This window comes from Mytilus trossulus, chromosome 2 (genome assembly GCF_036588685.1).
Source record: "Mytilus trossulus isolate FHL-02 chromosome 2, PNRI_Mtr1.1.1.hap1, whole genome shotgun sequence".
NCBI lineage: Eukaryota > Metazoa > Mollusca > Bivalvia > Mytilida > Mytilidae > Mytilus > Mytilus trossulus.
Genome location: NC_086374.1, coordinates 39,723,478 through 39,746,729, shown reverse-complemented (window position 1 = coordinate 39,746,729; position 23,252 = coordinate 39,723,478). Strand labels below are relative to the sequence as shown.

The window sequence follows — 23,252 nt, the reverse complement described above, 5'->3', positions numbered from 1 at the left end:
TATTTGTCTGTTTTTCTTTTTCTTTTTTGGTCATGGGTCTGTTTATTTTATTTTTAGGAGTTTGCATGTCCCTCTGGTATCTTTCACCTCTCTCTTTCACAAAGTGTTTGCTTTATTTTTTTCTTTTTCATTATCAATCTTTATCAGTACCCATGTTATCTTCCATATGATTTTGTTTGATACTGTGTACTGCAGTTGATACAATCTGGTATATAAAGATCTATCTAATGACCTTTGGTATTCAAAGTCAAAGTTGAAATGTAATGAATTTTTCTACAAATCTTTATAATTTACTTTTATTTTATTTTATTTACATTTTGAGGGAATTTGCAAATCATATTCCATCAATTGAGTATAAAAACAGAAAAGTATATTTGGGAACCCACATTAGTGGGACCCAATACCAATAACTTGCATTTAAACAAAATGAAAGTGATACATCAAGGGTTGTTGTCTAAAGAATGTTTCTTTTCTTTTAATCATAAAATATAGCTAAGTCCATGTTATTTAATGAGAAACATAAAAAACACTTAAAAGAAAAGTCATGAAGCAGGTAAACAACTTCATGTCCTTCACAAATATATTTGCTAATTTGGGTCTAGTCTTTTATATATCAACATGATAAAAGTGTTCTGTGTGCATAGATACACCTGAACACTGCCACATGAAACAAATTATAACAATTAAAACTACAAAGCATGTGCAGGATTAAAATGAATAACACAATTAAAATGGGCTAGTTCATCAATAAAAGCCTTTCTATATTTTCCATTAAAATTCTATCACATCAACAATGACAATTAGGTACCAGTTACTGTCACTTTACACTATCTTTAACAACATTTGCAATGCAAAAACTGCTTCTAATATCAGACAAATATTCTTATTTGCATAAATCCTATTTTACTTGATTTTATCAGGACATTGAAATGCATTGTTTTTTTCTTTTATATCTCGTTACAGAACGATTCACAAATATTTGGTCTAACATCCAGTTGGTACTTATATAGTGGAATTTTAGTGATAATTTTTATTCTCGTATTGTTAATAATAAAGTCTTTACACTAAATCTTTTGGATGTGTACAGACTGATATTTTAGTTTTGAGAAAACATGGTTTGTTTTCTATTTGAAATAGTTTTGAGCTATCCTTCATTTACTGTGAGTACTATAAGATCAGTAATTTGTAGATTTTTGTTTTTTTTGTTTTGTTTATTCAAGGCAATCTGATGAGGAAAAAAGTAAAAAAAAACAAAAATACTGAACTACAAGGAAATTCCTTAATCAAATGGTAAATTACATCATGCTTGATTTATTTGACATTTTTTTTTTCATATGTACACCTGAGAAAGAGAAGATATCAAATTTGAATTTATTGAAAAATTTCAATTATTTAGCAGATGTATTCATGAGTAATTGATATACATAAAATTACAAGCTAAGAGACCATTTTTCATTGATAAAATGAGAATTATATCATTGGTGCAATACTTTTCAGACACACTTTCTTTTAAACTATTTTTCAAGAAAAAAAACCTGAAGATTCCTAACAGTAACTGGTACTTGACTAGTTGTGCACCTTTTGACATTTGACAGACCATTTAAAACGTATATTTGAGCAAATATGTAGTTTTTCTAGACAGAGTTAAACTGTGGACTTACAGGTGTCCACACCCATTATTCAACATCAATAAATTCATAAATAAATAGTTGTATCTTCATGTTCACATCTAATGAATTGCAATACAGAACTTGCATCCATTCATATACAGATAACAGCACATTATTCCAAGTCAATAATCTAAAAAATACATCATCATGTCCCTTGATCATTCTCTTTAAATTGTTTCAGTGCTTGTAAAAACACTGTTTTTGTCTCCTCCATCATTTGTGAATACATTCTCAAGTCTTCTTCCTTGGCTTTTAAAGTATTTTTCAATGTTCCTTTTAAAGAGTCTATTTCGTCTTTCTGAATTTCAAGCCTAAAAGTACAAAAATAATCACAAGTTTCAAAAATATTTTTCATTTATAATAGATGTCTGTGTTTTATAACACCTCTTGCGCAAATTTTTCAAAGACACAAATTTGTATCTAGTAAATATGACATTTAAAGTTCTACTTTTTTCATCTGAGATATTAGGGTTGTAAAAATACAAACAATTTGGGGCAATAAAATCAACAATTTTTTTCAGCAAGTATTGAAATTATTATGTCAAAATAGCAGTTAAGTATCTGAAAGAAAGGCAGAAAGAGAGTAGAAAAATATCAATGTAGAGAAACCCTCTATATTTATATATATAAGTTTTAAGTTAGTTGAACTTGAACAAATTTGAATGAATGGAAGTCAACAGTAATATCAAAGATTTTTTTTAAAGAAAGTTCATGTTCACTTGTTCTATAGTAAAACGGTCCTATATACTATAAAAGTAAAAAGCCAATCAAGTATACAAAACATATTCAACTATTTTTTAAATTCAAACAATGACTGATGATTTATCAATTAAAGTTAAAGGTGGTATAAACCTATGACTTACGTAGTAACTAACTCATCTAGATTCATATTTTGTGGGAGATCATCTTCATCCATTTCACCAAACACTGCAGAATCTCTTATACTGGAGGCTACATTCACACTACTAGCTCTTCCAGACTGCTTCTTACTTCGGGAGGGTAAACCATCTGAAAAACAAACAATGTATGTTAACTGTCTGAAATATCAACTTTGCTCATTTCTTGTTAATTTCAAACATACAGAAACATAAATTTTGAGTAAATGTCTAAAATTTCAAACCCATTTATCTTTAAATATAGCACTTAAAGGTATATCTTTATTACATATTTGAATTCACTAGGCGAATAATAGCTTGCATGCAAATTTTTGTAAAAAAATCGGCTGCAGGATTAAAAACTGTAATGTAAGGCTATATGGGGGCTCAATTCAGAAAACATCAAACAAAAACACAAACTGGATGTGCCAGGTCATCTTTGTTTCATTCTCACTTACCACCTTTACTTTTACTGGATTGTTCTATTTTAGACTTCCCAATCTGTTTCTCTAACAAGGCGTTCTTTTTTCTTTGATTTATCAATTCATTTTGCACATCAGCTACTTTCTGTGTACTTTCATCAGATCTAAAAATAGAAACACAGAACTTAGTATTTTTTCATCTTTTGTAAATTTTCATTTCAAAACATTTTTCTTAAATTCAAATTAATTTCTTTTCAAATAATAAACATTATATTTTTCAGGAACGGAATATGAAAAAAAAATCTTAATGGATAGTATTCAGACATAATAAATAAAATAAAGTGATATGCTTAAACGGGGGTGGTAAAGGGTTATTTTCGTGCAACGTTTTCGGCCTTTTGCTTTCACGTGTTTTCGTGTTTTGAAGTTTTATTTCTCGTTTTCTTCCTGTTTGGTTCGACTTGCGTGCCTCGTGTTCTCCTTTATTTATTTTCCGTGTTTCGTGTCGGAACTGTTAATTTCTCGTGCTTGTCGCACATTTAAAAAAAAAGTAAACCGGAACTAATTCAAAGTCAGTCCGGAGATTGTTTTAAGTTATGAGTTCCCAGAATATTAAATTGATATCAAATTATATTTATGAATAATATTTTTCTTTCAAATCAGTTGCAAGTAGCGAACGCTAAAAGGTGACTGTAGGGTAATCATGTCCATTTTATAATGACAAGATGGTATCAAAGAACGGCTGCATCATTTCTAAATTATTTTTACTTTTTCCGTTAATATGTACGATTTTATTTCTCATGCTTCGTTTTTTCTGATTTTTATTTTCCGTGCAACATTTTTCCGATTTTTATTTCACGTGTTTCCGTGTTCAGGGCCCCCCTTTACCACCCTCTTAAACCATCAATAAAATGCAAAACAAAACTTTTTTTTTAATTATAAATTAAAACAGAAATAAATCTACTTTAAATAAACTATTAACACAGAGATATGCCTCTCCTTTTTGTACTTTTGATAATGCAAATGTTGAAATTAAAATAGCAATACTTAAACATGCAAGTTATGCAACTATTCAAAGTCAATGAACCATGATTGAGGTACATGGCAAAAGAATCTTCATGGAAATGAGATGAGCCAGTGCTAATACAACTGTGACACTTCTGATGCCAAAATATAGGGTGTGGTCACGTTTATCCAACATTTTATATTTTTATATACAGGTAAGGAATTTCTTGTTGGAGAAACGTGATTTTTTTACGTTAAGGATTAACTAATTGTACATGTAATTAGAGTTACAGTAAATCCCGCTAAAATGAACTTTTTAATGATATATTAGTAACATAATATATATTAAAGAAAAAAGTCAAAATTATAAATATATATAACTTTATTGTATCAAAGAGCATTAATATAACATATATTTTACAAACAACAGAATCATGTTTTTTTATAACCAATATAAGCACTAATAGACAAATACTTTAGAAAATCTTGAAATTCTGTATTTTAACCAAATGAACTATTTAATAAAATAATAGTAATACCAAATGAAGGTCAAAATTAAAATAGATATATTTATTGTATAGAAGAGCACTAATATCATAAGAACAGAATCATTTATAAACAATGTATATAAGCACTACTAGACAAATATTCAACCAGTTATGTACAATAAAATATATCAGACACAATCGCTATATTTTTAAGTACAACAAGTCATGTAATTAAATCATCAATTTGCACAGGAAAATGCATTAAATTAGAGTTACATCAAATTTTTGAAATTGAACACAGCAAACAATTAATAAACGACATGATTGCTAATAGGAATGTACTTTACAAAAATATTGAGTCTATTTACAAATTGCCAATACTACATGTATACACTTCACACTACTGGCATACTACTGTCGAATTTCCATGTGGAGGAGGAAGGTTGCTTGGTCAGCGTAGTCCTGGACGGTAAGTTCACCTTGGAGGAAGCGTTCTTTCAGTGTTGCTAGTCTATTGTTGATATTTCTGTATTTTAAAGATGTTGGTCGCTGAGTCCCGCCTGCTGCTACTTGGATCTGGTTGGCTTCTGCGTTGGCTTGTGTCTTCTTAAGGATTTCAATCAGGATGTAAATGTTTGGGTGTGCATGGTTGACGTGCTTCTTTAGTTTACTGTGCCACCCCTCTAAATGGTTGTTGGTGCGTGGTCCTTCGTTGCTGAAATGGTTCCAGTGTTGGCGGTTGTATCCTTCTACCCAGTACTCTGTCACATAGTCGGCGAATGCGGTTGTGTCGATGGCGATCTCTTCGGCGTCTTCTATTGCTGTAAACCAAACATCTTCAATTAACTACCTGTGGTGGGACAAGTGGTAATACTGCTGCACGTCTTACTAGTAGTCGTAGGTCTTCGTTGCTTTTGTAAGCGGTGGCGAGTCCAAGATTCTGTGTCTTCCTCCATATGCATTGAGTAAAGTGGAAGAAACAGCCTCTAAGTGTGATGTTGGCAAATGCTCGTTGGGCGGAATTCCGTATAGCTATCTCAAAGTCAGTGAAGAATACCTGTGGTGCTAGTTGGAAGTGATGTTGTTGACATGCAGTCTTCAGCAAGTTGAATAATCGGTCGTACGTCTGTTCACTTTTATTCGGTAGTAAACTGAAGACGAGTGGGTACATGACTTCGTCGACCTTTGCGTGCAGTGTGTACAGTTGAAAAAACTGGGTTGGAGATGTGTAGAAGGTGCCATCTCCATAAATGACGTCTGCTGCTACAAGGTTGGTGAGATTCTGAGTGGTGGTAAAGATCAGGATTTTTTCTGCGTTGCCATCGTCTGCGAATAGGAACTGTTCCCCCGCCGAAGTTCGTGTCCATTTTCCTTCAAGGTTAACATCTATACGGGTGATTGGTAACAATGGTGTATCAGCGATGACATCATCATGATCTGGATTTACTTCCATATACTCTATGCTGCGTAACTTGGCCCTTTCCTCCTCGTAAATTGTTGGTATTGGTGTAGTTTCTTTCATACAGCGTTCTCTCATGATATTCAGCACTGCCTCAGCTTTTACCCTGATAGTACTTGCTGGGTGAGAATGGTGGTTTGCATTCTTGGTGACGGTGTCGTAGTGCGTGTTAATTGTAACTGGACATAACGGCACGATGCATTTCCAATAACGCATGTCACCTCTTGTAGTCTTTACCATGTACTGGTAACCATTCTGCTCTAGTTGAACTCTACCAAACTTGTTGGGTACAAAATTAACGGCAAGCATAGCGTTGGCCATACTGTAGTATTGTGTAAGTAAACGTGTTGTCGATATGAAAAACTATAAATGAATGATAGCTTATTGCAAACTTTATAGCACATATAAAGCCTAAATGAATTTTGTTCACATTGTTTGGTATAGCTTTGAACAAGTACTCTCACTTTCTGGAGAAGTGGTCAGTTTGTTTGGCTTGGCTTTGCCACAATAATGGTACAAAATTGAAATAATTAACGTTTTATATAGTATTAATTAAGTGTTGTGTTTAATTATTATATAAAAAACATTATTCATCAATATTTTTATGATCATAATTGACTTATTTCTACAACAAATGGATAAACAAAGTATCATCTTTTAGTTTTTAAGATATAAATGCTTTTCAAATGGATAAATATTTTAATAAAAGATAAAAACGGTGACCATAAAAATCGGCAAATAAATAAGGTTTTTTTAAAAATTAATTCCATTAATATTTTTATTTGGCTGAATTTGCTTATTATTTGACATTTTTTATAAAAAAAAAATATAAATTTAATTTATATATTATAAATAATCAGCTGGTTTCACTTTAACTACCTCAAAACAACAATTTTAATTGTTATATAAACACCAAGCCCATCTATTGTTTGATACTTGTTGGATAAACGTGAGTTGGATTTTTCAAATGTTGGAGAATCGTGACTAAACCAACCAGTATACCTTTGTCTCATTTTTTAACTCTGTTCAGACTAGACAAAAATAAACACTCAAATTTGTATTTGTTCATAATGAGTCACCTTTTTTGTAAGATCTGTACTAACTCTGAAAGTTTTTCTCTTTCTACATCAGCTACCTGCATAAGAGTTTTATACTCCTGGCACTGATAAGTTAGCTCATTCACAGCACGTTTGTCTAAATTATTGCTGAAATTGTATCAAAATATTAGGTAAATATAATGTATTTTTTAAATAAATGCAACAAAAAGTGCAAGAAGTATTCCAATTTCACCTTTACATGCATACATTTAATCTGTTAAGGGACAAAAACTCCAAAATTTGATTTTCTTTAAACATTTATTTTATAAACATTGATTAATGTCAAACAAGAAACACAGTAATGAAATCGCAAACAAATTAATTTTCATTTGATTTCTAGATCTATGAACACTGATTTTTGAACTTTTGAAACCATTGACAGAAATTTCATAAAAATCTGACAAGAATTTTAGGACTAAAAGCTCTTACAAAGAATTTCCTTTTCCAAAATATATATCTCCTGTGAAAAAAATCAAACTTGTACCAGACATTGCTATTAAAAAAAGAAAGCTTGAGACAGCTAAAAATACAATTTCATGTCATAAATCCTTACTAGATGGTGTATTGGCATTGATTTTTTTCTTTCTCCTAGGCCATATTTGACCATTATTGAGTATGCTATGGTGTATTTCCCCAAGTGTTTTAATGGTGTCTGATGAAGACTAAGCAGTATGCCATTTTATATGTTTGCCTCTTGCTAGTTTGAAATATAGATTTATTTTTATTTTTTTCTGTATTCTATTATGTAACTGTACTTACACAGTAAAGGAAGGTTCCCTAACCAGTGATTTTCTAGAATGAGACCTGGCTGAATCTAAAATACTATTCACAGTTGGTGGTCTATCACTCATTCTACAAGAGAATTAAAACATGATTTCCAACTTGTAATATTGTTTTGAATTGTTGATTTCAATTTCAACAACAAAATGAACAGATGTTTTTCACTTTACATTTTTCATATTGGCAGGAGCGCTCAACTTCAATATGAATTGATTAGGAATGTCAGTTTTCCTACCGAAGGGTGACACTCTAAACTTACTTTCTCCACCATAAAAATTCACCTCCATGAATAGTGCTGAGAGGGACATTAAGCACCACTCAATCAATCAATCAACCAATACTGGTTAAAAATAGAAAATAAAATTTTGACTATTTAAAAAGACAATCATCCACCCAATACATTTATGAATCACATAAAACATAAAATAGGTTGACATTTTAATGAATACCCTTTGATTGTACAACAATTTAAAGCATCTTTACATCATTGTTATCTTGCTATACAATATCCCTTATAAGAAATGGAAGATTTATTCAGGGACTTAATTCGTGGGTACTGGACTGGTATCATGTAACTGGGTATTCCATGTTAATGTTTAGCTCCTTCTTTTGAACCTATATGATTCAATTTAGAACATAAAAAAATACTGTTCAAGAGAAATTTATTATAAACATGTTAGTAAATCATTTTTATTGAAGAAATGTATCATTTACATAGATATAATAAGAAAAGAAGATGAGGTATGGTTGCCAATGAGACAACTTTCCATCCAAGTCACAATTTGTAAAAGTAAACCATTGAATGGTTTTGATTCCTTGGCTTCTTTTGTAGTATACACATGACTAACAAATTTTACCTTGAATCTGTAGGTGTTACAGATGACAGTCTGAATTCTAGTTCTACATTCTCATTAGAAGACTGAGGTCTGTTAGAGGGCTGGAACAACATGTTAGCATTTTCCATCTGTGCTTTCTGTAAATGCTGATAAGAGAAATCAAGACCATACATTTTATGGTTTTATATGTGTGAAGTTAGATTTGTACTATATATGATAAAACATTGTATACTAAAGCAACATTTAACGTGATCACATATCTAAATTTTGTGAAAACTTTTAAATATCTATCTTTTCTTATCTGTCTACTTTCATAGTCACAATGTTGGAGAAATACTGTAAATTCAGAAAATATTGCATGCATTCATTATAAAGATTTTTGAAGTAAGAATAAAAATGCAAATTAGTTATTGCAAATTAGCAATCTGCAGATATATGCATTGGATATTATTTTGCATAAATAAAAATAATTTCTAACTTTTAAACATATAGAGCTGTAAGAGCAAAACTAACATTCAATTTTAACTGTTTAATTTCATCTTCTAAAGAATGAACTTTTGTCTCTTTTTCAGCTACAATGATTTTAAGCTGCTGTACAATATTATTATCATGCTGTTTTTTCATTTCCATTTGTTTTACTTTCTCCCGTGAATCAACTTCTGTCAGTGTCTTTGTTTCACTAGTCTGTTCTAACATTTTTTGCAGCTGTGCTTGTTGTAACTATAATGAAAAATAAAACCATCTTTTATGTTTGTCAATAAAAATAAAGTTCTTAGATAGAACTTAAAAGAAAATGGAACATAGATAAGATGGCACTATAAACGTTTTACTCCATAAAAATAGTTTGATATGGCCCTTTTTTTAGTCAAATTTTTAGAAAGCACTGCAACCCATACAATGAGAACTGAAGTGAGCAATTCATCTTTGCCTCTTCAGCAAAATCCAGAAACTCAAACGGTTACAATGCACACAGTCTTCAAATTTAAGCAAGCAAAACAGGTTATGGTTAAATTCAGTATTCAAAACATCAGAAAATTAATACAAGTAACACAGTTCTAAGTTTCAATTAAGCGATCTAGAAATTCAATATTATCAAAGCTTTTATTACTCTTAATTTACAATGAAGATATAATGCAAGAATAGCATGATAAATATGTTAAGATAATATTTTTTTTTATTATGTATTTGCTTGATTAAAAATAACAAGCTGGCCAACATGTACTAGAACGGATTACAGAATGACATATTGACATAAATTCTAATTATCAACAATTGACAAATACTACCATTAGAGCTTCAATGAGTTCATCATCATGTTGACCCTTCTGTACCATGGTCTGCATTTGCTGTTTGGATGACTTTATTTCTTTTGACAAAACAGAATTTCTGTAAAATAGAAATAGAAAAACAGGATACACAGGTTTATAAATAATAAACTGACTTCTAGCTATAAATGTTTCATAAAACAAAGATATAAGAAGATGTGGTATGTGTGCCACTGACATGCATAACTCAGTTAAAAGAAATCCAAAGTTCTTGGTTAGATTTGCACAAAGTCAGTCTGTTTGTAATAATTCTAACCTGGTAAATTATCAGAACCAGTTTAAGTTTTCTTGTTAAAACTGAAAAATGAGTCTCTTTGATATCAATTTCTTAAATAAATAAAATTCTGATTCCATTTACCAATGCATGAATTTTGATTTAGTCTCTTCAATCATGTCAATATCATTCCATCAACACAGTGTATCCCAAACTCAGTCTGACCATCAGTATGTCAGACAAAAAGTCATTTGGTCAGATAGAAATAGTTGAAAATAACGTCAAATTTCATTTTTTGGTCAGACAAACCCTAAAACAGTTAGGCATACCTTGACTTGGCAGCATCTAATTTCTTCTTTAAATTTTCATGATCAGATTCTAAGGCTTTGAATTCATTTGCTGCTCTCTATAATGTAAAATCATTATATCTATGATAAATATATATATCAAATGGATAAAAATCATCGTTTTCTGAAACTCACAAAAGGGAAATTCCATAAACAGTCAACTCTATGCCAGAAAAAAAACAGACGCTCCACAGGGCACAGCTTTATACGACCACAGAGTTAGAACCCCGAACAGTTGGGGCAAGTATGGACACAACATTTAAGCTTGATACAGCTCTGAATTTGGATCGTGATTAAATAGTTGACACAACATAGGTTTCTGACACAGAATGAATGTGGTCTAAGAACTTACACTTAAAAACTTAAAAATTTTAAATTGGACATTTACCTATTATGGTCCAATATCCAAAATCTAAATACATGGTTAGATTCAGCATATCTATAGAACCCCAAGAATTCAATTTTTGATGAAATCAAATAATGTTCAATTTTAGACCCTTTAGACCTCAATGTGGACCAATTTGATAACCTGCCCCAATTATTAAAAATCTAAATACATGGTAAGATTCAGCAAATTGAAGAACCCCAAACATTCATTTTCTGTTGAAATCAAAAAAGTTTAATTTTTTACCCTTTGGACCTTAATGTAGACTAGTTTGAAAACGAGACAATACTGTGCAATTGAATATTTCTTGCTATTTGCGCAAAATTGTGAAATTGAAATTTTTTTGTTATTGCGCAATATTGTGCAATTAGATATTTCTTGATATTGTGCACTACTGTGCATTTGAAAATACTTGTTATTGCACAATACTGTGTACTTGAAAATTTCTTGCTATTGGGCAATACTATGCAATTGAAAATCTCTTGCTATTGCACAATACTGTGCAATTGAAGATTTATTGCTATTACGCAATACTGTGCAATTGAAAATTTCTTGCTATTGCACAATATTTAATATAATAATTTGGGACCCCGATTTGGACCAACTTGAAAACTGGGCCCATAATAAAAAATCTAAGTACATGTTTAGATTCAGCATATCAAAAAAACGCAAGAATTCAATTTTTGTTACAATCAAGCTTTTAAAAAAAAAAAGTTTTATTTTGGACCCTTTGGACCAATTTGAAATAGTACCAAAAATTCAGAATCTGAATACACAGTTAGATTTGGCATATCAAAGAACCCCAATAATTCAGTGTTTGATGAAATCAATTAAACTTTAATTTTGGATCCTTTTGGCCCCTAATTCGTAGGGACCAAAACTCTCAAAATCAATCCAAACCTTCCCTTTGTGGTCATAAACCTTGTGCTAAAATTTCATAGATTTCTATTAACTTATACTTAAGTTATTGTGCAAAAAACAAGAAAAATGCTTATTTGGGACCTGTTTTGGACCCCTAATTCCTAAACTGTTGGGACTAAAACTCCCAAAATCAATCCCAACCTTCCTTTTGTGGTCATAGACCTTGTTAAAATTTCATAGATTTCTGTTTACTTATACTAAAGGTATTGGGCAAAAACAAAGAAAAATGCTTATTTGGGCCCTTTTTGGCCCCTAATTCCTAAACAGTTGGGACCAAAACACCCAAAATCAATCCCAACCTTTTATGGTCATAAACCTTGTGTTTAAATTTTAAAGATTTCTATTTACTTTTACTTAAGTAAGAGTGCGGCAACCAATAGTCATCGGACGACGACAATGCCAACGTGATACCAATATACGACCAAAAAATTTCCAATTTTTGCGGTTGTATAAAAATGTAACCAAATATTACTTTCACTGAAAGAATTATAATATATACTATTTCAATTAATTTGTAATATTTAAACTAACATTTATATATAAACGGAATATCTTTAATAAACTTTCAAAAATCTAAACACTAATCTTGTCCTATTAAACTAAACCTTCAAAACTGAGGAATTCAGTTTAGACAGTTTTAATGCATAAGATTTAGTTGACGCACCTCTTGAGCTTCCTTTTTTTCTTTGTCAATCTTCCTGAGCTGCTCTCTATGTCTGTCATCACCAGTTCTCTTCCTAGCTGAAGAATTCCCTAACATTTCTCTCTCTAAATCATATTCTTTGGGTTTGGAGTTTTCTAACTTCCCTTTTAATTCTTCTACCTGTGAAAATTGCAACATTACAATATAGAAAAAATAACTGAATAAAATTAATATCAGTTCTAGAAAGGTTAAATGCAATTTGACAAGAATATATGTTCAAAATTGCAAATTTCGAAGTTTGGTGAACTACAAAATCTGGGTCAAATTCCTAATTTAAAAAAGTCAAATTATAAGGAATATGAGTACTAATTTTCAAGTTGATGTAACCGCAACTTAATTGTAGACCACCTGAAACTGTAAACTGAAACAGGACAAACAGACAAGGGAACTAAGGTTTGGACAAAAATATTCAGTATACTATCCACTATCATAAGTCAGATGTAAAATAGATACATACTTGTACATCTGTTTCTTATAGATATCAAAAAGTCGTCCTGAACATGCATGATTTTTTTACATTTGGACATTAAGCAACCAACAATCAATCAATATATCAAAAAGCTTTAAAGTTAACTGTCTTATACTTATCAAAATTATGGCAGTTATATGGCACTCTATTTTAATTGTTGAGAAATCCTTTCTATCACAGAAACTTTTAAGTGACTTACTGTATTTAAAATATAATTACCTGGTAAAGTTTATCACATACACAAGATTGTTCAACTAACAGTATAATTCCAATTTTATACACTCTTTAATACAATCATTACTGGATTAAATATAAATGAACCAAAAGTATTGGCAAACAGAAAGAAGATGTCTTACAATGAAGTTGGTAACTAACAGATGTTAACAGTTCTCAGCATTACAAATCATCACTGTCAGGCTGATGACCTCATATGACATATAACAAAAATAGATAACAGCATCAAATGATTAACTTTTCAAGTGGTATAATACATTTGATTCATACAACATCTACTGTAGCTTTTAAGATAATAAATGAACGCTGACTACCTTTTGTTGTAGACTAATGATTTGTTGTGCTCTCCCCCTAAATCCCCCTAATCAACAATGACTACCTTTTGTTGTAGACTATTGATTTGCGGTGCTCTCCCCCTAAATCCCCATAATGAACGCTGACTACCTTTTGTTGTAGACTAATGATTTGTTGTGCTCTCCCCCTAAATCCCCCTAATCAACAATTACTACCTTTTGTTGTAGACTAATGATTTGTTGTGCTCTCCCCCTAAATCCCCCTAATCAACAATGACTACCTTTTGTTGTAGACTAATGATTTGCGTTGTTCTCCCCCTAATGAACACTGACTACCTTTTGTTGTAGACTAATGATTTGTTGTGCTCTCCCCCTAAATCCCCCTAATCAACAATGACTACCTTTTGTTGTAGACTAATGATTTGCGGTGCTCTCCCCCTAAATCCCCCTAATCAACAATGACTACCTTTTGTTGTAGACTAATGATTTGTTGTGCTCTCCCCCTAAATCCCCCTAATCAACAATGACTACCTTTTAATGATTTGTTGTGCTCTCCCCCTAAATCCCCCTAATCAACAATGACTACCTTTTGTTGTAGACTAATGATTTGCGGTGCTCTCCCCCTAAATCCCCCTAATCAACAATGACTACCTTTTGTTGTAGACTAATGATTTGTTGTGCTCTTCCCCTCCAGCTACTCTGCTGATTCATTAAGGATTGTATGCTGATATTTTCTGTTCCAATTTCTTGTTGTAAAACCTACAATTCAACAAGAAACTTTCAATAAGGTTATAGCTTCTGTAATCATAAGCCAAACATGTCTCAAATATAACAATATCCTTTTTCAGATTTTTTTTTATTCTAGTCAATTAAGATTGGAGTCAAGTGCACCTGCACGAGCTCAATACAAACTCACAACCTCAGTGTTGACTGGCTAGTGATTACAGTAGATATACTTAGACCACATGGCAACTGATATAATGACATTCAGACACAAAATATAAGTGATAATTACACACTTTAACATTGAACTCTCATTTTAATATAAGAAACAAACATGAAAAATCATACCATGTGATATAATATAACATATATTACTAGACATAAATAAAACACCAAATAAGTACAATTGACTTGTAATAATATATAAAACCTTTTGAGCCATCTTGATTTCATTTTTGAGTGTAGAACACTGTATCCTGTACTCTGACATCTTATTCTCTGTGTGTCTTAACTTGTCCTGTAAACCTTTCACATCAACCTCATTCTCCTTCTAAAAAATAAACCAGTACAGGGTTTCCGCTGGCGGTCGCCATTTTCGCAATTTGCGAAAAAATAACAATTGTGGCGATTAAAATTCGTCATTGGCGAAAGAATTTGGCGAAAGAAATATATAACGATTTATTTTCAGCCATCTTGTTTATTTACTTTTTTTGGGTTTCTCTGACTTTACCGATCAGACAATACTCGGAATTCACCTTGAACTCGTTAAGATTTTGACAGAAAATCAATAATCCGCTGATTGCATTCATAGATATCGACATCAAAGGACTAATTAATAAAGGTGTTGATTGTATGATATGACAAAATGATATAGTTAAATGGCTTCTGTCATATGTCACAAAAAGATTTCTTAACCACTTTGCGACACACGTGTTTGTAGCAAAATCTTTACGCTTCCTCTCCTTCTTTTGTATGATAGTCCAGAAATGAAAATTGTTGTTATGACGAAAAATGTTCAAAGCAAGAAAGGTCTCTGATTTAAAACTTTATCATTTAACTTTCATATAGATTATTGATTTGAGTGGGTACTCCAATGTCGTTTCAGTGATCCACGTGTTTCAAGCATATACTTTTACTTATTTCCGATAGTCTAGAAAAGAAAACTGTCGTTATGAAGAAATCTATTCAAAAGGTTGTCACGAGAGTAACCCTTCAATGTAATGACTACACCTTACACGAGGTATCAATTCCAAGTGATAAGATGCTTCGTTTTGTTGTAAAAACCGCTTCTTACCTAGTGTGTGTGTGTGTGGGGGGGGGGGGGGGGGGGGATGGGGGGCTTAAAAAAGGAAAATAAAAAAATATATATATTTGTATTACTTGGCGAAAAAAATAATAAAGTGGCGAAAAATATATTGGTTTGACGAAAGAAGTGGCGAAAAAAATAATTGACCCAGGGGAAACCCTGAACCAGTAAAATACAGATGATAGGGAACAGTCATAGCAATTCATAATTTAGCTAGGTATATTTATAGAAATTGTTAGCTACCAACAACTAAAATATAATGGATTCTTATACTGATAGTTAACTTTAACAGGCATATACCAGGCATAAAAAATCAATTGTCTCAAAACTTGAACAAACCTTATTAAAGATTTATAATGTTATATGTCTTATGAATTTACTAACTTTAACCTCCTTTATTGGGTGATTGAAAAAAAGGAAAATTTATACACAAAACTCCTTACACTATATATCTATGTTATGTGTAAGATAACCTCCACTTTATACATACAAATTAAACTTGAAATTTCACAGAAAGTTTGACATAAATTGTCGATCTGGAATTCATTAATAATGTAACTAGGTTCAATATTTACATCACATTTGCTTGTTTTGTACACTCCTCATTCAGTTATGCCTAAAGGACTATCAAAATTTTATAGAATGATAACATATGTGAAATAATTCTAAGACTTTCAATTTAGTTTTGTGTCCAAATATTTAATTAAATTTGTTATTTCAGGGTGTAGTTTAAGTACAGTTTTGACATATACTATTTTTTTTTTACTTTTTCGTCCAACTGTGAATTTAAACTAATAGCTGATCCCAGCATCGACCTTGTTTCTTCTGGGATGTTAGAAATCTGAAAAAATAAGAATAATAATACACAGGTTCCAACAATACAAAACATTCATAATATCTATTGACAACCAAATAAAACTTTTCCACAGAGTCATCTACTCTTGGTTGAGGTATTTAAACAATTGTCTGTTCTATTATCCCATTGAATAAATGCACTTGATCTCATTGTCATCTGTGTAGCACATTCACTGGGACCTTTAAATTTCTTTTGCAATTCTTCTTCAAACAAACAAATAATCATACCAAAAATTGCTGATTAGTCATGCAGAGTCTTTGAAAGACACACACCTTATGTTGAGAATGTATTTTGAAAAATAAAGAGTGAAATTGAGATGTACTCCAAATGGCAAATGTCACTCTGACATATAAATGTCCCAACAAATAAAATAAATATCAACTATTGATTCTTTTACCCAAGCACGTCGTGCCTTAATGACAAATTCAATTAAAGAATCTAAATCCATGGATCTATATATGCATAATGAAATACCATGGGAACATAAAGGTCATTAAGGGTCTTGAGTTCATAAATCCATTCTAAGAATTGCATTTTTTTTATTGACAGTATTCTATGAATGAATGAATGATTATTTTAATATCGAAGTGCAACCTGAATTATAAATATAGATTCTTACATTGATACCAGTGGATTATCGGATTTATCCAATCGAGATAGTTAAATTATCAATTATAAAGTCCGAGCCGCCTCTGCGAGGACTTTAAAATTTATAATTTAACTATCGAGATTGGATAAATCCGAAAATTCACGAGTTACTATGTAAGAACCTGTTTCTCTAATGATTAAAAAGACATTTTCTTTTTTTGTTAACTGAAAATCACCTTCGAGTGCCTTTCACATTGCACGAAGTTGTCAATTTCATTAACACCTGTTATCAAATTTTGATTCATCCAGTTAGCTAAAAAGGTCATGACCCTCAAAATCATCCAATGATGTTTTGAGATCACCAGCAACCACACGTTGATTAAATTTTTTTATACAATGGGTTCGGAAAGGGATAAATTTCCATAGAATTAGAGAATACCAATTACATTCATATATATATATAAGTATTTTTCAGTCAGCCAAATAGGCTAAGGAATAACTCAATGTACATTGTGTATCACAATTGAAAATAAAAATGAATAAATAAATAAATATAGTTAAAAATTACACACAAAATATAGTAAGGCATGATAACAATTGATCACAGACTGTAAAAGCTTTTAACTGGACACCTGTCTAACCTGATTTTGTAATTCCATACATTTTTTGCCATATTGTTTAACTTTAGTTTTCTCTGACTGAAGTTCAGCTGTAAGTTCTCTGACTTTTTTTGACAATTCTACAATCTTAGTTGCTGCAGCTTCATTAGTTACTTTACCACCAGCTAAAATGTACAAAGAATACACTTTTATATATATAAACTAAACATGCTGTAAATACAATGTACCTGCTCTAGAGCTATCACTCTTAATTTGTATGCCCTATTTATTATGTCCCATTTATGGGCATTATGTTTTCTGGTCCATGTGTCCGTTTGTTCCTTCATCCTCTCATCTGTCTGTCCTGCTTCGTGTTTAAGTTTTTGACAAAGTTGAAGTCCAATCAATTTGAAACACATGTTCCCTATGACATGATCTTTCTTGTTGTAATGCCAAATAAGAGATTTTACCCCATTTTCACTGTCCACTGAACATAGAAAATTATAGTGCACCTTCTTGTTATTCTATATTTTTTGTGTCTTCATTTTTCAAAGTTTGTTTTGACATCATATAACATTCAATTCAACTAAAACATAAGCTTATATATACTGCTAATGTAGAATAGAATAGGTTAAGAATTTTTATCACATTTACTTAATTTTCATGCAGGCCTCATCTCTTTTAAAGTTAAGTTCTCAATTCATTCTCATTATTAATTTCAAGATGTAAGTTAAGATACAAGGTAGACTTAGCTGTACATCTTGTATCTGTATCTAAAGTACCATGGACTAGATGTGTTCAAAACTGTCACCCAAACTTTGAATTATTGAGACTAAGAATAAGTAAATTTAAAAGCCATATTGAAATTTTTCAAAGAAATTTATATATATCTCACACCTCAAACAATCTAGTAACTCAATATGATGTAATTTGGATTTTAGGGTAATGCTTATACATGTATGTCACATTATATTGATTTTCTGAGTTTTTCAAATATCTAAATTGTCAATTTTCCAAATCATTAATGAGCAAACTCTAAAACATCATGGAAAATGAAGAAAAAGATACCTTTATTAAGAGGTTTCTACCGGTGTGTTTTTTTCCCGAATGATTTCATTTTGTATTTCAAATTAGCTTAAAATCCTCAAGTTTGCTTTCAGCAATATAAATAAGCATAAATTTTGGACTAATGTGAAAAATCTGGTGATTTGTTTTGCAAGAAATGAGAAGAAGGTATGAGTTTGGATTGAAAAAGAGTGCCAAACCATTTGAGATTAAAAAACAAAAATGTCTAAAAATTATAAAAAATATATTTAAGAAAAACCACTCATTTTGATACAAAAATATATTTAAGAAAAACCACTCATTTTGATACCAGTAATTTTAGTACATTATGTTTTAAAAAAAATCCTCAAGAAGCAAAATAACTTCTTAGAAAATTAGATATTCAGTGGAATTTATGACAATTAAAAATTTTATATGATTGGTTACTTTGCTATATTTGTCACATGAACTGGCACTGGTTTTATAGTTTACAGATTCACAAGAGTTAAACTTAATGCCCCTACAAAGGAGAAGGTCCACAAAGGGTTGAAATTGGCCCTTACTTTTTTATGTTTTTTAAATTGGGCAAATAAAAATACAAATTTCACATAGAAATACTTGTGATTATACTATATAGACTAATTTTTTTTTCCTTTCACTTAGATACGAAGGAAAAGGTGAATTATTTGATTATGTCAGGAAAATAAAATACAATTAATATACACAAACATTGTGGTGCATTGTGGAGTATCATGTATTTGATAAATATCCCTCCAACTCTTTTACTGTTCTATATCAGTGGTGAAGGGTAAGTCAACTGATTATTGAAGAATATTCAATGAATATACATTTATCAGGTAATGGTATATGCTGACATTTAAGGTATCTGATTTGCTGAAGCTTACTGTACCTGCTTCATCTTCCTCTCTTTTCTTCTTCAAATTTCTTATTTCAAAATCTTTCTCACTCAGTAGTCTGTACAATCTTCCATTTTCATCTTTTACTTCCTGAAATAATTCATGTATAAAACTATTCCTCAGAAATAATAAAATATATACATGATATTAATGTACATTTAACATTTTATTTCAGATATTTTCAGTGTCCATAAAAACTTTACTTAATAAATTAACAATGTCTAGATACTAAAACCTATCTGACTGTAATAACAATTATCAACTAGAGAAGAAGCCAAGTATTATTACACCTAATCTAAGCGATATGATGTAGTCTTATAAAGTTAATGTTGACTTTGTAGGAAGGACATTAGTTTTCAAATAATTAGTGCCAGTTAATTCTGAATGAAAAATTCTTTCTCAGCTAATGACATCCACCTATGTTACAGTTATATAAAATGATTACATATAAATGAAATGAATCATGAAATGTAGGTGATCTTGATCATATAATGATAGCTATATATAGGGAGCTGTCTGCATCTGATGAAAGTACTCTTATAAGATGTTACATTGTTATTCTGGTTCAAAGTTCATGGCTAGTGACTGTAGATTTTAACAGAGCAACATGAACTAACTAGGAATTGTTTAGATTTCTAAAAAAAACAGTTTTGTACAGCCAATTATATCTGTGATAGTATACATGTATAGCAATAAGATCATAAAATTATGTTTGTTCTGTAAAGTTTTTATTTTTTTAAATATTTCTTTAGTATCTATTCTATCAAATAAAAGAATTTCTTTACCCTGATTTGATTATTTAAATGTTGTACTAGTTCCTCTGATACATAACCACTGCCTTTTGGTACAGGATCTGCTAACTGAAAAATACAATCTAAAATTTTAAAAAAAATGTAAAGTTTTGATAATATTAAAATTTTTAAAAAATGTAAAGTATTGATAATATTAAAATTTAAACACATGTGAATAAAATTCTCCAAAAATACTTACTGAAAATTCTAAAAGAAAATAGTATATAAAACAAATTATTTTATTACAATGTAGATGATGCTTCATTAATACACAGATGTCTCTACAAAAACAATTTGGGCTTATACCATAATAGACTACATGACTACTGAAGAAAAACTGCCAAGACTATGATTGGTATGAATTACAGACAAGTAATTAATATTTGAAACAGAGCCACTGTTGTATTATCTGCAAACTGGATGCACCCAAGGACAACAATTTATGGGAGAAGCAAATCCTACCTCTGTAAGTTTATGCAATATTTCTTCCTTCTGAATGATTATTATTTTATTAAATTATGCTCACTTCCAAGTGTAAATGCATTGAAATGAAAAGCTATATCTATAGCTGACATCAAAATGATGTCATTTGTCTTTATATTATAACAAATACAGTAACAACTCTTTCTGTCAAAACTTTTACTTACCTTCAGGTTTAAATCATCATCAACTCCAAAGGCATTAGATGTATTAACTATTGATTTTTCTTTACTTTTTTCTTCTTTCTTCTGCTTCCTCCTTTGTAATTTCTTCTGTTGTTGTTCTTGAAGTAACTGGAATTGTTTCTTTAGTGTTTCACTTGTTTCTGATTCCATTTTGTAATTACTTTTATCCTAAAGCTGAAAACAAATTTCAGATATATGTATATGCTGGCACAAAATAAATCACTTTTTTTTTTTAACTTGCAACAAATTTAATGAATACATGTATTTACAAAATATCAAAGACCAAGTCATTTGTCTCTAAGACTTTTAAAAGAAAGGAAAAAGATTCCAAACTACTATCAAACTCCTCACAAGCTGTTAAACATTATCATCTTTTGTTTCTTCATTAAAAATCTTCAATGTTGTTTTACTTTACATTTACCAAGCTAGTTTGACTGATTTTAAAACTACTTGTTTTTTCAATTAAAACCAAACACATTTATTTGACCTACAATAATGGCAATGTTACAATAATACACAACAAGCTTTGTAAATACCAATTAACAGTAATCTAAAATAAATCACAATTAATTATTAATCATCTGATCATAAAACAAAATAATTCATTGTAAAAATTCAAGAATTTTATTCATGAAAGTATGAATATTCAGATGTACAATGTATAAACCTCTACAAAACATATTCTAATTCAACAGGTATTTGAATTAACATCGGTTGGGAATGAATCCAAGGTGCATACAGATCTTATACCTATAGAGCTGTTAAAAGGTCTTTCAGAAATGCTGAATTGTCCTTGATGCCAAAAGTGACTACAATATACATGAGTGCATTGTAGATCCCTCAATTCTGATTGAGCACTAGGCAGCAGACTAGGGCGTAAATATTATTGAGAATGGAAATGGGGAATGTGTCAAAGAGACAACCCAACTAAAGAAAAGAGCAGAAAACAGCCCTGGGCCACCAATGAGTCTAAAGACACTACAAGAAATCTCATACCTGAAGGGGGCTTCAGTTGGCCCCTGAAAAAAAAATGTGTACTTGTTTGTCACACTATACTCTTAAACATTTAAATGATCTAAGAGTAAATTAAAAAAAATGTGTAAGGGTTCCGCGGAACCCAGTGTCTCGCCTACTTTTGCTGTAAATCGCAGGCTCAACAAAAATGAGGAAAAAAATCAATAAAAATATTCCTCATGATACCATCTTTTTATTGTAAGAAGCCTCTGTCCAAGTTTGGTAAAAATCTAGGATAGTTAATGAATCTAATAAATGTTTTGAAAACTTTAACTGCAGACTGTATGTAATGTTAATTTAAAGTCCATTCAACAGTAAAATACAGAAAAAATGGAGTTATCTTTTTACAAAATTTACTTCTGGATACTATCTTATGATCATAAATAAGCTTCTGTTTAAGTTTGGTACAAACCCAGGATAATTTTTCATTGTACTAATGAACTCAAAATCATTCAATTTATTTTATGTCATGTTTTGAAATCCTGGACCTGCGCAGAAATCTACAATGTACTTCCTTTTTCCGGTTTGGTGGTATGACTCTTTAAAAGTAAAATATATATTTACCAGTCTATTATAAATAGGAAGGAACGCAATACCACTTTCATTTTTAATAATTCCTTGATATGAAAAAACGTTACCTGATTATAGCGTTTCTTTGTTTACATTGCATATGACGTCATAACTTAAATAACGTCACAACTAAAATCCCTCAGAACAGTATTTCCGTTTCTTTTTTTAACAAATATTTTTAAAAGTTAAATTAAATAATTCATACAGACTTCGTCCCCATTTACAGGTAATACCTGCCTTATATTATGTCAAAATGCACTGTTTTTATGTTATTTATATGTTTTTATATTCAAACCAAAGCTCCTAGGAGCTTGTGTTGCTTATTTGTACTTATGCCGAATCAAAATAAAGTTTTCTTATCTTATCTTATTCAAGTAAAGACCAACTTATTATTTTATATTTATTTACACCAGAAAAGTAAAAAATACAGAATATTTGTAATGAGGACATTGGTGAAAACGTGTTCTATAGACAGTTGCAGAAAAGTAATGGGAATTTGTGTTTTGTTTACTCCGAAATTTTCTTATATGAAGATAAACAAAATATACTTTTTCTTTGAAGCATCATTAGCAACAAAAATTTCATTCCAATCATAATCATTAAATAAGAACAGATTTCATTGGACAGGTGCTTCCTGCATTGTTAAATTCTTTTTG

The 23,252-nt window shown here is 30.6% G+C and overlaps 1 protein-coding gene across 2 annotated transcripts; it reads right to left on the bottom strand.

Moving 5' to 3' along the window:
• Positions 1–446: 446 nt before the first annotated feature.
• On the bottom strand, positions 447–23,252 carry LOC134707200 (coiled-coil domain-containing protein 13-like). 2 transcript variants are annotated; one of them, XM_063566776.1, is made up of 18 exons: positions 23,145–23,252; positions 20,995–21,186; positions 20,342–20,416; positions 19,550–19,646; positions 17,638–17,780; positions 16,319–16,393; positions 14,677–14,796; positions 14,175–14,282; positions 12,489–12,647; positions 10,501–10,577; positions 9,919–10,018; positions 9,146–9,352; positions 8,654–8,778; positions 7,776–7,868; positions 6,999–7,124; positions 3,004–3,131; positions 2,534–2,678; positions 447–1,981 (listed from the first exon to the last, which is right to left on the bottom strand). In XM_063566776.1, exons 2-18 carry the CDS (start codon positions 21,160–21,162, stop codon positions 1,816–1,818), a joined length of 2,112 nt encoding a protein of 703 aa, XP_063422846.1. In that variant the 5' UTR covers positions 21,163–21,186; positions 23,145–23,252; the 3' UTR covers positions 447–1,815. The 2 variants fall into 2 exon arrangements, with proteins under 2 accessions (XP_063422846.1, XP_063422847.1); XM_063566777.1 differs by lacking the exon at positions 23,145–23,252 and adding an exon at positions 22,009–22,052.

Coding starts and splice junctions, on each gene's coding strand:
- LOC134707200 (XM_063566776.1), bottom strand. CDS start 21,162: ATGGAATCAGAAACAAGTGAAACACTAAAGAAACAATTCCAGTTACTT. Junction 19,647..20,341: donor ATTTAAATAATCAAATCAGG/GTAAAGAAATTC, acceptor GAATTATTTCAG/GAAGTAAAAGATGAAAATGG. Junction 3,132..6,998: donor GTACAGATCTTACAAAAAAG/GTGACTCATTAT, acceptor TTCTATTTTTAG/ATCTGATGAAAGTACACAGA.